Below are 17,886 nucleotides of genomic sequence, written 5' to 3'. Positions count from 1 at the left end.
ATGTAGATATATCTACACTATATGGTTTTATACATTCAGAATATAACTTTTTCCTAACATTCCCTCATCTTGAATTTATTTTTCAGTTGCTTGGATTTAAAATACAACTTTTTATTCTATTTTATTATGGTTTTTCCCCCATGTCAAGTACTGATTCTAATGTCTTAACACTGCTGAAAATATGTGTGGATTAATAGGAAGACAATGCAATTTTGCCAAGCTTATTCTGCATATTTTTCTCCTTTTCCCAATCAAGCAAATAGTCAATAATAGGCATTTCCTCTAATTTATGCACGTAGCAGTTACAGTACATTGTGAGTGGAATTACTCTATTTTCCCCTAATACTAAGCAGTCTTGCTGAACTTATTCTTAGCAGTCACACACAATCCCCTTTTCATTTCCACGCATATTATGTGTCATTGGATCTGGCAGAACCACTGACGTGAGGAGCAGCAAGCAAGCTTATGCTTTTGGTAGTTCTACTGCCAGCCCATTGTTTGCTGAAGTAGCTTGGAAGCACTGATTACTGAGGTTGCCTACAGATGAAGAGAGAGATTGAGCAATAGCAGGGTGGATTTGATTTAATTTAAATCATGATTTAAATCACTAGTCAGGAAGACTCGATTTAATCATGCCTTTCTACATAAAAGTGCATTCTTGTTGGTTGTTATAACCTTAATACATATTCTTCACAACTCAGATGTAGGTTTCATTTTTAGAAGGTACACACTGTACATTTTTAAACAGTGATTTATTTTGAAAACTTTTCAGATTAGTTTTACAGCTATGTCAGAAAATGAATGATTGTCTGGTTATTTCATTTACTTTTGGTAAATGAAGCAGATATTTACGAAGTCATTGGGAGGTGAACTATCTCCAATTCAATGGGTTAATCATTAATATTTGGAGGATTTTCTTGCCATGCTGTATTAGGAAGAGAAGATCACCAGACAGATATTTAAATTGTTTTAGTTAACTAAAACAACAACGTTAAGTATTCTGGATTTTGTTCTTCGACAGCAAGCATATAATATTTTAACAAAATAAGCATATGTCCCACGCTTCTCACATATATCTCCAGACTTCTTCTCCTTGTCCAGATCTATTCTGCCCCCAACAATCTTCTATTCGTTGAACTTTTTGAAACTTTGCACTTTTAGAGAGAGGTAAGGGATTGACTCTGTGTACACAAATTTGCAGAGGGACAATAGAGTTGAGGTCTGTTGTTTCTCACCTCTATATATTTATTTATTTAAAACATTTTTGCTAACAAGCATGTTACCTCTGAAGACACAAATCCACAGTTTGAGAACTGCAAAACTAAGGATCTCTGATGGTGTCTTCTAGACTGAGCACTGAGTCCCATTGGGTAGATAGAAAGATTAACCTAAATAATCTATACAGAAACCTGTGGAACCCCATACAATTGGGTCCCTAATCCATGAACTATTGGAACTCATATACAAAACTTTTCTTAAACATTACATAAATATATTCTCTCATACTATAGAATTAGAATTTATAATCCTTATTCAATGATGATATCTTTGAGCTATAATGTATCTTAATTAAAACGATCTTTAGATAGGTTTTTTTTTCCTCAAAAAGCATTTTATAAAAAAGCTATCCCATTTAAATAAAAAAATCCAGTTTTTTTTATTTAGAAAAAAAGCATTGGTTTTTATCCACCCTGAGCAATAGTGGCTCATCCATTTGTAAAGCTCTCACTGCTGCTAAGCAGCTTGACTGTGTTATCACACCTATTTAGTTAAGATTTTTCAGGTTTTTTCTGGTATGTACGATTACTATTTTCTTTCTTTTGAAGTGTATTGGTTTCAACTCTGGGGATGGTGTTCCCAGGCATGTTTTTTCAAGGCCTCATCTCTTTGTCTAGGACCACAGGACTGCGAGCCATTTTGCAATCCTTGAAACTGATTCTGCCGTACTTTCAATTTATTTTCAAGACTTATTTATAATATGTAAGAGGTTGAAATATCTATGTGCTTATCTGAAGCTTATCTAAACATTTTTAGAATTTTCTTGTGTTTTCTTAGTCTCTCACCTTCATCCACAAAAGCAAATCATATCGTTGTCTTTTCCCTCACATCCCTGGGCTCAAGTTTATTGTCCAATTTATTTATAAATAGTGTAGACTGAGACTGTATGCTTCAGTTTTAATCACATATATCAAAAAGGTTGCTTTTACTGCTCTTTAGAAAGACAGAACTAAGATGCAGTATCATTGATTTCTATTCAGGTTTAGCACAACGTATAATAGGGTGCAACATATTTATCATAATGAAGATGATGGAATGAGCAAACAAAGAGATGGTTTCAGAACAATATGGTGGTTCAGAAGGAAATTGAGGTCATTTCCTACTGTGGACATGAAACCAATGTCATCTGTGCATTAGAGCAGCTCAAAATGTATGAGAAGTTTAAATTGCCAGATAAATATATAAATAATTCAGCAACTAGTAAATCCACCCCCACCCCTTCCAGGCTGCATTGTTTTACTCGCTTTAGAAGAGGTGAATATAGAGAGTGACAGTTTGTAATTAGCATAGCAATGAAGGAGATTTGTTTTGATCAGTACACAAATTCATAGCTACTATCCTATTCACTGCTGAGACAGCCATCTGTGTTACTGCAGATATAAACCAGTAAAGGTAAGTCTATACTGGCCCCCCTCAAAAAAAAAAAGCTGGTGACAAGAGCCGGTCTGAGATTCTTCCCTCTCACCGGGTCTCAGAGCCCGGGCTCCAGCCCAAGTGGGAATGTCTCCACTGCTATTTTGAGCCCTGTACTGCAGAGCCCTGTGAGCCTGAGTCAGTTGACCCAAGCTTGGAGACTCACTGGTGTTTTTCACATTGTACAGGTACCCGTAGTGATTTCCAAGCTAAAAGTAAGTTATTCTACAATTAATGTTCTACAATGGCATTTGATTGGTTGGTTTTGGATATTGTGGTAGTGGTCTGTTGTGAAATGAATGGTGGTTCAAAGCTACGTTCCATGCACCCTTTGATCTTAGTCTTGTTCTTCAAGGGAGCCTCTGTATTGCCCTCTCCTGAGCAGGAGGCACTGACTGCAGCCCAATTCATTGCTGCCTTCTAACTGGCACTAAATCCGCAACTCTTTATAGGGAAACAGGTAAAAAGCCTATTATTGTTGTTATTAATACGTATGTCTATTATAGTGCCTAGAGAACACAGTTAAGATCAGGTTTCAGAGTAGCAGCCGTGTTAGTCTGTATTCGCAAAAAGAAAAGGAGAGTACTTGTGGCACCTTAGAGACTAACCAATTTATTTGAGCATAAGCTTTCGTGAGCTACAGCTCACTTCATCAGATGCATCCGATGAAGTGAGCGGTAGCTCACGAAAGCTTATGCTCAAATAAATTGGTTAGTCTCTAAGGTGCCACAAGTACTCTCCTTTGCTAGTTAAGATCAGGTTTCCAATATGCTCTGTGTTGTAGAAATATCTCTTCTTCACATTACGTTGTCTTGTGGGAAGACATTGCACTTGAAACACTAGTGCATTTGTGAGATTTTTCTCCTTCTCTAGTGCTTCCTGATCGTATGATTAGAGCGCTGTGCGGAAACAAAATTTGTATCCGCATGCAATCTGCGAACATGGTCCGTGAATATCCGTATCCGCAGATATAAAATGAATATCCGCAGATTTGCAGGGCTCTACTTATGATGAGAGGAGACCTGGAAGAGAGAGAGGGAGAGAGAAGGTGTGGGGAATGGCAGATAGGGAGGTACAGGCAGGCTCCTTGGTATTCTATGATTCCACTGCTGTGGAATTCACTGTATTGCCACACAATTATGCTCCACAACCCCAGGTATCATTTGTTTCCATCTCTGATCATTGAAGAGAGAACTGGGAATGCAAACAAAGTGTAAACTGGTGGAGTGCTGCTTTGGAAACCTGAAAAGAGCTAAAACCCTAAGCTAAAAGAGTGATAACTCGGAAAGGTAGGAGCTGGGGAAGGAGGAAAGTCTGAAAAGGAAAAATGAGAATTGTGATGGAAGAATATAATCTTTGGGGGCTGTACTGTGGGGAGGAGTCTTTCAAGCTCTAAAAGAAAGCTGCAGTCCAGGAATGATGATGATTGGCAGGGCAGTGTTTTTGGAGGCCACAGCATTGGTTGTGAGAACCTTTCCTGTGTGGGCCTGATAATGTCGGAGACCTCAGGTGTCTTAATTTATCCCTGTGCTGAATTTGGTTGTGCATTTTCCATTGTGCTAGGCACTACACAAACACACACAAAAAAGATGATCCCTGCCCCAAAGAGTTTACTATCAACAATGTGGTCCGCTAAATTCCAATTCTATAATCGGTTACTTGTGCTACTGTTTAAAAAAAAAAAAACAACAACAAAAAAAAAAACAAACAAAAAAAAACCCCTGAAAGAATCCAGTTTGATTTTGAGATCTTGAGTTGAGCTTTTATATTATTCAGCAAGTATGAGATGGAAAGGATCTATTAGCTCATCCAAACCATATATCGGTAAATGCACATTTAGTGGTTTTTTCCCCCGGTCTAACTTTAAATGCAATAGGTGAGAGGGCTTAAAATTTATGATAGCTAATTTGATATGCTAATATGATAGCATTATTTTAAGATACTGTTTTTGTGACTGTAATTTTAAATTAATTGTATTTTTTTGCTATTTTTAACTTTCTCAGTTTAATACGCTTCTCATGTCATTTGTACCATGCTCCATGCACAATATAATTAGTAATTCTGGGCTATATCATGCCACCAGTTTTTAATGGTCAGTTGGTGTTTTTTAAAGAATAAGCTTAATATGATCAGTTCATTTTAACACAATAGAAGCAGCTTCCTCTAAACTACATGTATTTAAAACATTATTGTAATGTATTTTTTATTTTTAAGTCTTCTTGGATGTGAGACCCTTTTGACCTACACTCAAAATATATTCTCATTTGTTGTAAGGTATTAATAATGTAACAGAATCTTCATTTGTCTTCTTTGCAACTCCACATTCTTTCCCAGGCACCACATACTGCAATATTAAATGCTCAGTGGAAGCTACAATTACTAAAACAATTAATTTTTAGATAATTATTCAACAAAAAGATACCCTGGGCTTTACATAATGTTCCATTAATGCTGATAACTAACAGATAATTTACTAAATCTGGAAAATCAAATCTTTGATTCTCAAGGTAATATTAATAACATTCAGTAACTAGAAATTGAATTATTCTTGAGATAGTGTTAAAGTCATGGCAAGATGGTCTTCTATTTACAAATGCAATTTAGTCTCATGAGAAGGTAATCTTGTTAAAATATTGTCAAGTTAATTGAAATTGATTTGTGTTTACTAAACATAGTGAATGGTAATCAAACTATCAGGCTTAGAAGCCTTTGTGGTATGTTTAAGTCTTTGATAGATTTCTGTTAATCTTGCACAGGATGTTTCATTTTGGAAAAATAAATGTACTAGAGGTTCTTCAGGGCTAGTAGTCCTTCCTTGTCTGTCTTCCCCCAAAATGGATAAAACTGAAATATAGAGTAAATTGCCTTCTTTTGTGAAATGTTATGTTTTGGAATATCTGAGAGCATCTAGAACTCTGGATTACTTTTGCATTTATTATATCTGTCAATATACATAGTACATTTGCTTCTAGCAGCTTAATTATCACAATTTTGCTGATCTCTACTATTTGTAACAATCTTAGCATCTACATAAATGAAATTCTAATAGCCTTTATAGAAAGAAAAAATACAGTGAGCAGTTTAAAAAGCAGGATAAACACAACACATAAGACACATACATTTTTGAGCTGATGCACTTAGTTGCATAAGAATTTCATGTCTAATCAGCAGTACTGGCTCCCTCAAGGCACATCTTTTTCAATACATTAAAAAATTCTCTAACAAAAACAGAACAAAATCCAATGCAATTGCACATTTGCTGGAATATTTCACATCTTTAGTTAACCTGCTCCCTCATGCCTTACAGTATTCATTAGCAGATTTCTCTGTTTATGGCTGATATTATATGGTTATGGTTATGGGTTACTAACAGATGTAACCACTGAAATGAATTAGAATGAAAACTTGTTTTACAAAATGCCCCACTGGGGACCTACTCATCAAGCTCACCCTCTTAAAAAATAACAAAGCAAAAACAGACCCACAACACTTTATTTTCTTTCAACAGAAAACTTTTCTTTACCGACTATGGGAATGTTGCCAAAATTGAGAGATGTGACATGGATGGGATGAATAGAACAAGGATAGTAGAATCTAAAATTGAGCAGCCAACTGCTCTTGCAGTAGATCTGGTCAATAAATATGTTTACTGGATAGACATATATTTGGACTACATAGAAGTTGTTGACTATCAAGGAAGAAACAGACATACAGTAATTCAAGGCCGACAAGTAAGTATTTATTTGATGATTCTTCTAATATAATAAAAAAGTAATAATATTAAAAGAACGTGCATAGCATTAACAAATATTTGTCATAAGATTCACTATTCTTGTTTGCTCCAAATGAGTCCGGTAAACAAGTTCTCAGCTGCATGTTCTATTTTATGTGCTGTTTATTTCACCTTACAGTGTATGGGCCAGATCCTGTGCTGTGACTCTTAGGAGATACACATGAGAGATAATCTAGGAGAGGAGAGGAACAGATGTAAGGATCTCAACAGGGGGAAATGGAAGGACATTACAGAGTTAGAAGTAAGTCTAGGCAGGGGATAGCATTAGTACCGTAAGAAGAAGAGATGTAGGGGTGAGGAGATGCATCCTGATAACACCAAAGAAGGAAAAGATGATTAGTGAGATGTGCTCACCAGTCTAGGCCGTCTGGATGAATATAGAAATCAGTGGGAGTCTTTGCATTGATTTCAGTAGGAGCTGAATCCAAGTCCTTAAGCTGTAGGACAGTGATAAATCTGCTGAGCAGTAATACATCAGCAGACAGCAGTGTGGTGTGTCTGTTGCTGCCCTTCTGGCTTCTGACTAGAGTGTAGTATGTTGCCAGGGAATGAAAGATTCTGTGGCAGTTGGGAGGACAGTTGGAAACCTGAAGAGACCACGACAAAGGCAGCTGTTCCTAGTGGCTACTCACAGTGACAGAGTTGGGGCTTCTGGAGTTGCCCATGTGTGGCTGGGTCGATCTCAGTTGTAGATTGACAAGTTTCATGTAAATAGAGTAGTTAAAAACATGCAATTTCAGAATGAGCACATTACACATCCATCTGTGATATCAGTTTCTCTCCAGCAAAGGGAAATTGACTTGAAGCATGGACTTGAAATTGACCCCAGCTCAACCAAGAGACAACAGGATATTTTAACTTTTTGATTTTTAAAATATGAATACAGGGAATAGCAGAGAGATGCTCATGTGGGCAGGCTGAGAGGAAGATATCAGGCTTTTCCATATCTGTAATAGACTGCATTGGCCATGGCCTTTGGCCAATTGTACTGGAAAGGAGATTCCTGTAAATCTGAATCCTTTCAGCATCTGGTGCTGCTGGCACATTCTGTCACTATGTAGTTAGATTAGAAGGGGGTCCATCTTTAGCAGTAACTGGCACACAATTTTTGAAGCTTACTATCACAGATTTGGTCTCAGTGCCTTAGCAAAGATTACAATTTGGCCTGTTTTATTTTTCCTCTTTTCCAGGGATCTTAGATGCTGAAGAACAGTTCCTAAAACAGATAAGAGGAACTGCTTTAGTTAACAACCTAGCTAGATAAGAATGGAGAGAACAGAAGATGTATCCTTGAATGCTGGTTGTTTGAGGGAGTGAGAAGTAGCAAAAAGTTAAGGATTCCAACTGGCTATTAGGGCAGCCTGTTAAATCACGTACAGAAGGAGCAACCTATCAATCATCTCAGTCCACTCTGGTGATTTAAGTGGATTTCAATGGAGTTGTCTGTTTATCCCAGGGCTGGATTTGATCCAGTTACTGGGAAGCTGGACGTTACCGGAAAGTTAGGGGCTAGAAATTATTAACAGGAGGGGAGGTTATATAATCAAATAAACACAGAAATTTTAGCTGATTGAACATATAGACATATTTAAACACTGGTAAATGGAATTCTATTTTTTGCTCTTATAAAAGTCTGTTCATCTCATACAAATGATAAAAATGGATTTCTTTAAATCTATAGAATTCCAGTATATTAACTGGTATTCTTTGTAGATATTAAAGTCTTGATCCTGAAAACAAGAATCGGCTTATTGCTTACTGGTACTATCATGTATAGTCTCTTTGGCTTCATTGGTAGTAAGCTATGTGTCTCTTCATGTTTTCAAGATACTTGGGGAATTGCATTTATGGTTAAAACCATCACAATAATGCATAAAACAGATGAAAATAAATAATTAAAACATCCTAAAATACATCATAAAAATATAGTCGCACAACTCCAGTTAAGTAAGTATAGTACCTCACAATGGGATGCAAATGAATAATAAAATGTTAAGAAATGGGCAAATGGGGGAGAAAGGAGATGATCATGCAGGAGGGAATCTTCCTCTTAAGCACAGGGCTCTATTCCTTCAATATTAAAACATTTACAAATATAATATTTTCCTGGTAAAACATTGGTATTGTAATAGTTTACTGCAATGTGATGCAGGTGCATCATTATTTTCAGTGTTTTCTTTTTCACATCCCTATTACTATGGTTGGACTAAATAATATTGAGTCTTAATCAGGCAAAATTTTTATTAATTTCAATTTAGAATTCTGACTGAGTAAGATCTGAGTATGGATGCCAAGTTCTGGCCCGGTAGGAGTAATTTTCAGAAATGGGTGGGATTTTAGTTGTACAAAATAAGAATTTTTAGAAAGGTGTCCAGCATAACATTGAGCTGAGTGGATACATCACAGTGAATAATTCCTTGATTAATTGAATCAATTGTTAATCTTTTGGAATATCTACCATCAGATTTTTTTTTTATTTTACTTTTTTTAAAAAACTCTTTCATTTGGTCACAAACAGTCTCTGGAGTATCAGATGTTTGATATTCAAATTGTTTGATAAAAATGATTGGTTAGTTAACTAACTTTGTGTCCCTGTTTCTTGACTGAATGAATGCACTTGCTCACATGCATAGATACACACATCAAGCCTGAATACTATGAATACAATGTTGGAATTTATTTTTAGCAAGCATTTGTGCCAGTAAAACACAGCCACCAAAAATTCACAGAAAGTCAACACAAAATGGAGCGCTAGGATGGTGTAACAGGGCATTCACCTGTGGAGTGCCTTTGAGCAACTGGATGGGGGACTACATTGCTTTTCTCCCCCTTTGCTCCCCTTTACAGATTGCCATCTTACCTTGATCAGTCTTCGATGGCTTGGCCCTCTGGCCAAGTCACAAAGTCCAAATTAATCCCTTTCTGGATATGAAAGAGTTTGGTAATTAAACAGCCTGTTTGTCCCCACGAGGGTCTTCAGCCCCAGTTCTGGGTCCTTTAAATTCATCCCTTTATTCTGACTCCCAAATAAGGCTTGTCCCTTTCTGGGGGTTTATGCCACTTTACTTGTGGCTGGTAGGGGAACCCAGGCCCACCCACTACTTGTGGTTCAAACCCAGGGACCCCATGCACAGCAACTACATACTATTCACTCCATTCCATCACTGCTGTTTCCCTGGGCCTCTTCCTACAAGGCCCCTTGACCTTCTTGGGTTCTTCTCTGTTCCCAGGTCAGGGGGGAGCACTCTTCTTCCTCTGGTCCCAGCCAGAAACTGGTCTGCAAAGGCCCTGCAGTTCCTTTTATCTGAGCCTGCTACATCATTGGTTGTCTCTAGCTCTTCTAGCCCTTGGAGAACCAAATCTCTCTAGCTTCCAAGATAGCTGCTCTAGTGAGGCCTCTCTGGGTAGGCCTGGAGGACCCACCTCTGCTGCCATCTCACTGTTTCCTAGCGCGGGATATAGCAGAGTAGTGGGCCATCCAGTAGGAGCCACAAAGGCCTGGTACACCCCAGGGAACTCATTTAAAAATTTAAGAAAATATTTATTGAAAACATTTTACGGCATTCACTCAACTCTAATTATAATGTTATTGAAATAAGAAAGTGACTCACCTTACGTATTGTGCATGCATGATTCTTCCATTTTGTATGTAGATAATAGCCTTTTACTACTCTTTACTGAATGCTATTGCTATTATTTATTTATTTATTTGTTAATCACTAACAATGTGGATGATGCTGTGCAAGGCACAATTTAAAACATTTCCTGAAGAGTTTACACTCTAAAAGACAGACACAGCTAAGACAAAAAAAAAAGTCAAAGACTTATAGAAGTGTATTTTGTGTGTGTGTGTGTAATATTGATTTTTTCTGTCTTTACATAAATTTAATTGTAAAACAAGAATTTTAATAAAAATATTATGTTTCTCTAGTAAAAAGAAAGCAGAAATCACTTGAGTCTTCACTGAGATTTTAAAAATATTTATTTACTTTTTCAAAAACTGGTTCTGTTATACAGTTCAGTTTCTACATGTTACATTATTCTTATTATTTATTGTTATTATTTTCTAAAGTCCTGATAAAAATAGCCATGTTTTTTCTCTTTTTCAGGTTAGGCATCTTTATAGTTTAACAGTATTTGAAAACTATCTATATGCAACTAATTCAGATAACTTCAGCATCTTACGAATAAACAGATACAATCGCACAGATGTTCAGGCACTGATTATACTGGAAAATGCAAGAGAGATCCATGTCTATCAGAAAAGAACGCAACCATCAGGTACGCTCAAAATTCCCTTTGTGGTACACTTTTCTCTGGAGCCAACTCTGGTGTAACTTCACTGAAATCTTTGTAGTTAATGCTGGGGGCTAAGCTGCCCTTTGTTCTAACAGGCATAATAATAGATATGATTTTTATGTAGAAAACCCCTATGACAAGTAATGGAGTTACTTATGTAAATCTTCTGTGCATCTGCTAGGAAAATAGATATCAGTAGAGCAGGTCAAAAACAGTCCTATGGAACAGTTTTCCATTGGAAAATACTGGTTGGACAGACTCAAAAGATTCCATTGGAATGAGCTGATTCTGTTAAAACATTCAACAGAAAGCAGGCAGCCTGCAATCTTGTGTGCCTGTTCAGTTTTCTGCCAACTTGCAAGCTAGTCCACTCGCTTCTCTGTGCTCACAAGCTTCCAGATTCCATGGCAGTGAGCCCTGATGAGCTTCCTGAGAACTGAAGTTTCCTATGATCCCCAATAGCCTGCCTGACGGGCTGCCATAAGCTGGGTTCCCTGGGCTTCAGGGCTCAGTGGGTGGCTACCTTCTTGCCTTGCAGGATCCCAGGTTGCCCACCTGGTGAGCAGCCAGGGAGCCAGGATCCCCAGGCTTGCAGACTTCCCAGCTGGTGGGATATCTGAATCCCTGGCTGGTGGGGTGCTGAAGGCTGGGGTTTCCTGGGATTCTAGGCTCCTGGTTGGTCAGCACCTCAGGCTTCCAAGATTTCCAGGCTGCCTGGCTTCCCAGGTGACCACATGATGGACAGCCCAGGACTTCAGGCAGCCTGGACACCTGTTAGGATGGCAGTCAGCAAGCCAAAAAAAAAAGTTTTTCCTAAAATGGAATATTTCTCATCTTTTCCTCACTTTTTTTTTTTGAGTTTTCTTGTTTTTGTTCTGATTCAGAATGAAAACATTCAAAATCTCAAACTTTGTTTTGGACGGGAAAATCCCATTCCTGCAGTTCTAATTATGGGCCTGATCCTGCATACCTTGCACACTCAAAATACCCACTGATTTTTGTGGAAATTTTAAGCGTGCAGACATTGAAAGGTAAGGCTATAATTTTTGTAAAATGATGGTTTCCCAACAAGATATCATTCACAAGAACAGATATTATTGCTTTGGCTACTTTAACATGGAAACTGGCACACAAGCTTTACGAACAATGTGAACTTTATTATATAATTGAACTGTTAGGTTAGAAAGGATTCTGAAGCTTCGTCAAACTCTCACTTGATATAGATTGGCTGAACTGATTTTCAACCTATAGTTGAGAACACTGATCTGCAGATGTCATCCATGAAGAGCATTGCAAAGAATCATACTGCTATAGGCTGACATCTTGTCCTCATGGGGAGCAAGGAGGTTTAGCGCACAGGATATATGATTTTTGATATAACTTTTGTTACATCCTTTGTGACTGTGGTATTCTCCTGTGCTCTTTGTTACACTAGACCAGTTGTTATGTTCTGAATGGACACGTTTGTTGCTCATTAAGATTTGCTGTATGGGCTATCTCAGTTTGGTTAGGTTTCTATTCTATCTTTAGAATATGGAATTTGAATAATATTTTATTAAGAAAACAAAGAGAAAGTTGGAAATAAAAAATAAAGTAGGCTTTGAGCCCTGCATAGGTGTGCTAGGAGGGTGAAATTAGAACATAGGAATCCATCTCCAAGCTCACTATAGAGGAGGAACCCATAATTTGGCTTACTGAACTAGGGAACTAGTGTAGCAGGTAGCATTCAGATGAGGCATATCTGGAAAAGGTAGGGAAGATCATGATCCTGAATGCCTAAAAAGTGCTCTGGAAAGAGCACTGGCCGTGTTTTCACTTAGGTGTAGCACATCCTGCTGTCCAGCATCCATCATGGATCTTCACTTTTGTGCAAAAACCCCACTGCTTTACAAATGCTCCCGTCACTTTCTCCTTCACCAAGTTGGCAAAGGATCTACCCACAGGAGACTGTTTCTTTGATCTCCAGCACTCAGGATTCTAATTAAGCCTGTCTGGTATCCTTCAGCAGTACTTATCCTATTTGAGCACCATGATCCCTGGCACTTGTTTTTCTCAGTGCTTTGGTACCTTTTCTTCTTAGCACTCTGGTGCTTCAGCACCTGTGGTGTGCAGGTGTCACTAATCTTATTGAGAACTCCCACCCTCCTTTCTTTTTGCCCCTGTTGTGGCATTTTTGCTAGTTTCCTAGTCCTCTTGTGCCGGCACTGTCATCCTCACCCCAGTGTCTGAGTCCCAGGAGCTCCAGGACAAAAGTTTGTTGAGAATCCAAACATCTTATAGTTTGTGTCTGTCTTTGTACTTGGTATTCTTTCAGTCTTGCAAGTCCCTCAATGTCATGAGTTGTGGCCAATGGCTTTTAAGGACCTTCCCCCCCATTATTTCAAGTATGGCATCTAAAGAGGAAGTAAGGCCACTTTGCGACTTCCAACTTTACCAATGTGGAAGAATAATAACATGGTGCCACCTCCAAGCCCTCCTTGAGGAATCTCAAGGAAACTCCTAGAAATCTGGCATGAGGCCAGTCCAAGGTGCTCAATGCTGAAACCTGAGTTGGACAAGATCGTTGAGCACCAGGACTCAGTGTCAATGCTGCATATGTTGACACAGTCATAGCTTCTTCTTGAGAACAGCTTCCTCAGCAAAGTGTTCTCTGCTATTGCCAACAAAACCAAGTCTTCATCAAGCATTCACATCTTGATATTTTTGAGCCTCGGTTTTGTAGTTGGAAGCACTTAGCTTATCGGATGAGAGTGTTCCTCCATGCAAGAGGCACTCAGATGAACTGGGGCTTTCTTTTGATAGTAGATACTTTTTCTGCTTTAGAGAAGAACAAAGGAAGTGTCTCAGCAGGGGATGATCTTTGCTTTAACCAGTTTTTATATAAACTGTCCAAGTCAGCATTTTTTGAATTAAAACTACAAGAACCTACAAGACCCACTATTGAGAGGTTCCTAGACTACAATCTCCCCTACCCGCCCCACACATGCAATGGGTTTCTGACTTTTTGCCTCATCCTCTGTACAAACCTTGTTGGTGGGAGTTGCCATGGGTAGAGGAAAGGCTGGTAACACCTGTGCCCAGAATACATTTGGATAAATAGATTAAAAGTCCTTGGCCACAGTCCATTGCAATGTGGACTACCAGGTCTTCATGGTCAAAACCTAGGTGGAGGAAGAAGGCTTTCATCTGGCCACTTCTTTCACAGAAGATATACCAGAAGCTTTTAAGAAGCTAGAACACACAGAAATTTTGCTTATCAGAGGATATCATCTTTAAGGATTTTGAGTCACTTGCCTCCCTCCTATTACACTTTGAAAGTTACATTTATTTTTATTTGTTTTCCCCTTGCATCTTATTTTTAATTTTTCTCTGAGGCACATCTTTAATATTCTGTTGCTAATCTAGAATGAGATTTTCTTTCTGGCAGTTCTGCCTTCTAATCAGTCACAGGATAAGAACATAAGAATGTCCATACTGAGTCAGAGCAAAGGTCCATCTAGCCCAGTATCCTGTCTTCCGACAGTGGCCAATGCCAGGTGCCCTAGAGGGAATGAACAGAACAGGTAATCAAGTGACCCATCTCCTGTCGCCTGTTCCCAGCTTCTGGCAAACAGAGGTTAGGGACACCATCTCTGCCCATCATGGCTAATAGCCATTGTTGGACCTATTTTTCATGAACTTATCTAGTTCTTTTTTTGAACACTGTTATAGTTTTGGACTTCACAACATCCTTTGGCAAGGAGTTACACAGGTTGACTGTGCGCTGTGTGAAGAAATACTACTTTTGTTTGTTTTTAAACCTACTGCCTGTTAATTTCATTTGGTAACCCCTAGTTCTTGTGTTATGAGGAGTAAATAACATCTCTTTATTTACTTTCTCCACACCAATCATGATTTTATAGACCTCTATCATATACCCCCTTTGTCGTCTCTTTTCCAAGCTGAAAAGTCCCAGTCTTATTAATCCCCCCTCATATGGCAGCTGTTCCATACCCCTAATAATTTTTTTGCCCTTTTCTGAACCTTTTCCAATTCCAATATCGCTTTTTTGAGATAGGGCGACCACGTCTGCAAGCAGTATTCAAGATGTGGGTGTACCAGGGATTTATAAAGAGGAAATATGATATTTTCTGTCTTATCTATCCCTTTTTTAATGATTCCCAACATTCTGTTAACTTTTTTGACTGTCGTGCACATTGAGTGAATGTTTTCAGAGAACTGTCCACAATGATGCCAAAATCTTTCTTGAGTGGTAAAAGCTACTTTCGACCCCGTCGTTTTATGTGTATAGTTGGGATTATGTTTTCCAATGTGCATTACTTTGCATTTATCAACATTGAATTTCATCTGCCCAGTTTGTTGCCCAGTCACCCAGTTTTATGAGATCCTTTTGTCTGCTTGAGACTTAACTATCTTGAATATCATCTGCAAATTTTGCCACCCCACTGTTTACCCCTTTTTTCAGATAATTTACAAACATGTTGAATAGGACTCGTCCCAGTACAGACCCCTGGGGGACACCACTATTTCTTCATTCTGAAAACTGACCATTTATTTCAACCCTTTGTTTCCTATCTTTTAACCATTTACCCATTCATGAGAAGACATTCCCTCTTATCCCACGACTGCTTACTTTGCTTAAGAGCCTTTGGTGAGGGACCTTGTCAAAGACTTTCTGAAAATCTAAGTACACTATATCCACTGAATCCCCTTGTCCACATGCTTGTTGACCCCCCTCAAAGAATTCTAGTAGATTGGTGAGGCATGATTTCCCTTTAAAAAAAACATGTTAACTTTTCCCCAATAAATGATGTTCATCTATATGTCTAAAATTTTTTTTCTTTATTATAGTGTCAACCAGTTTGCCCGGTACTGAAGTCAGGCTTACTGGCCTGTAATTGCTGGGATCACCTCTAGAGCCCTTTTTAAAAATTGGTGTCCTCTGGTCATTTGGTATAGAAGCTGATTTAAATGATAGGTTACAAACCTAGGATCTGATTAGAATGTTTGCAGGCCAGCATTTATACTTGGCAGGGGTGGTATGTGCCCGTCAATAGGTGGCCTAGTTCACACTCTGCCCCACTGTCTGTACCCTCAAGTGTCAATAAATCTAAAGAACTAAGAGAATTACTAAGTAGCTAACAACCCTGAATAAGAATCCTTCAAGATGATATCTTCAGACAAGTGGAATTAGAAGGTAAGTCTTTTTCCTTATTTTAATTATCAAATATTTTCATACCTAATTTTGGGTACTCTTACTGTTAATTCAGAAGTATGCCTTTAAAATGTAAAACCAAGAGAAATGAACATTTTGAGCAAACTGTGGCTTGCTCTGCACAGTGTGCAAATGTGGAAAAGAGTGTGTGGGGAGCCTTACTGCTTTTTCGTCCCTGTACATGGATGTGCCAAAATCCCGGTCCTGTCCTCCCTGAGCATAATGACTGGGAGATGATAGACTCCTCCACAAGGGTATAGAGCCAGGGTGTGGATCAATACTGAGTTTAGTTGGCATGGAAGGAGCACACGCTGTATTCTGTTAAATAATGTCAGTCTGCACTGTGATGTGCTACTTCAGCGAATGCTTCTCAGTCTATTGCTCATACAGAGTGCTTGCATACCTACTCCAATGTGAAATGTGGTTTAATAGCTACATTATCACACTTCGAATTTATATACTTTTCTATTTGGGGCATCATCTTTAAAAATTGACCTTTTTTATGATTGTATCCTGGGAAGAGATGGATTGTAGCTCAGATTCGCTTTTCTGTCTAAACTCTCAACATGCTGATGCATATAATTATCTTGCTTTTAAAGGATTTCAAGCATGCTATTTTTCATTCGTTGTAGTCAGAAGCCATGCATGTGAAGTAGACCCATATGGAATGCCAGGGGGTTGTTCGCACATCTGTCTGCTCAGCAGCAACTACAAAACACGGACTTGTCGCTGCAGGATTGGCTTCGTCTTGGGAAGTGATGGCAGGTCATGCAAAAGTATGTTAAAATCAAACACTTTCCTAGCAGCTAATATTTCAGGGTAGAATTCTGAGTGTTAATTAACATCATCATCAACAATAGAAATAACATAAGTTGTTAGGTAAAATTTGTTTGCAGTATGCACCTGCCATTTTGCTCACATTCTCCTTTTATTCCCTTAAAGCTATCTGACTAAATTCATTCTATAGAAGTGGGTAAATTGAACCTGGGGCACTATTGACTAAAATTAAAAACAACAACAAAAACAAATCCTTCCAAATTTTCATTTAGTAACTTTTACTCTGTTTATTTGGTGTCATAATACATCAGTACTGCAACAGAATTAAATATTTTCACATTAATTTTTACCCACAGCGGGTCAAATCCTTCTCACCATTCTGATTCATAAGCAGTAACACTGTGTGAATAAGGCAAACAGGGTTTTGTCCATCATAGTTTGGAAGAACAAGTTGATTTGTGTAACATAAGAAATGCAAACATTTTTTGAAGATTAAGTATTTCTTCTCTGAAAATTCCTGATTTGGGCTGGGACCAATAGCAGATGGAGTATTCTGAGAGAAACACAACCTGTGGATTATCTGACCCAGCCAAAATATGAGTCCTAAAAGTTTTATATGAGAGCTTGTTTTTTTGAGATTTTTAGTCTGATCTCTTGGCCAAAGACATTTGATTTAGTTCAGATAATAGTGTGATGCGGACCACACAAGTAGATAGATGCTTGTATTTTGACACTTACAGGTAAACTGATTCTCAAAAGCTTTTGGGGTTTGGGCATCAATAAAAAAATCTGATGAAATTTTCAAATAGTTTATTCTTTCTTCCCACCTTACAACTGAATTTTATGTACATCCGCTAAAACCAAACGGATTTGATTTAAAAACCCAACATAGAGCTCTAGAGGCATTGATTAAAAGTTTTGCCATATTTTTTTCTTATGTTTGCAGCAAAACTTTGAGTCATTTGTGTGGATTCTTAGCACTGTCGAAATAAAATAAGATCTTTTGATTTATTTGCTTCTGCCTGTCTTCAGATGAAAGATTTTGAGTGGTCTGTTTTGAATTTGCTGAAGTTTTCTGTATTGTCAGATTTAATGAATGCCACAGTCACTG

At 38.1% G+C, this 17,886-nt stretch overlaps 1 protein-coding gene across 8 annotated transcripts in view; it reads left to right on the top strand.

Annotated features, from left to right (window-relative positions):
• The window catches only part of LRP1B (LDL receptor related protein 1B), a 1,329,376-nt gene that overhangs the window by 688,939 nt on the left and 622,551 nt on the right, over positions 1 to 17,886 (top strand). For all 8 annotated transcript variants that reach the window (XM_078847919.1, XM_078847920.1, XM_078847917.1 and 5 more), the window contains 3 exons: positions 6,200 to 6,422; positions 10,594 to 10,765; positions 16,631 to 16,774. In XM_078847919.1, coding sequence (XP_078704045.1) covers positions 6,200 to 6,422; positions 10,594 to 10,765; positions 16,631 to 16,774 — 539 coding nt within the window. The remainder of the gene's footprint in view (positions 1 to 6,199; positions 6,423 to 10,593; positions 10,766 to 16,630; positions 16,775 to 17,886) is intronic.

The sequence above is a fragment of the Lepidochelys kempii genome, chromosome 11, assembly GCF_965140285.1.
Source record: "Lepidochelys kempii isolate rLepKem1 chromosome 11, rLepKem1.hap1, whole genome shotgun sequence".
NCBI classification, from domain to species: Eukaryota; Metazoa; Chordata; order Testudines; family Cheloniidae; genus Lepidochelys; species Lepidochelys kempii.
This window is presented reverse-complemented; position numbering and strand designations above follow the sequence as displayed.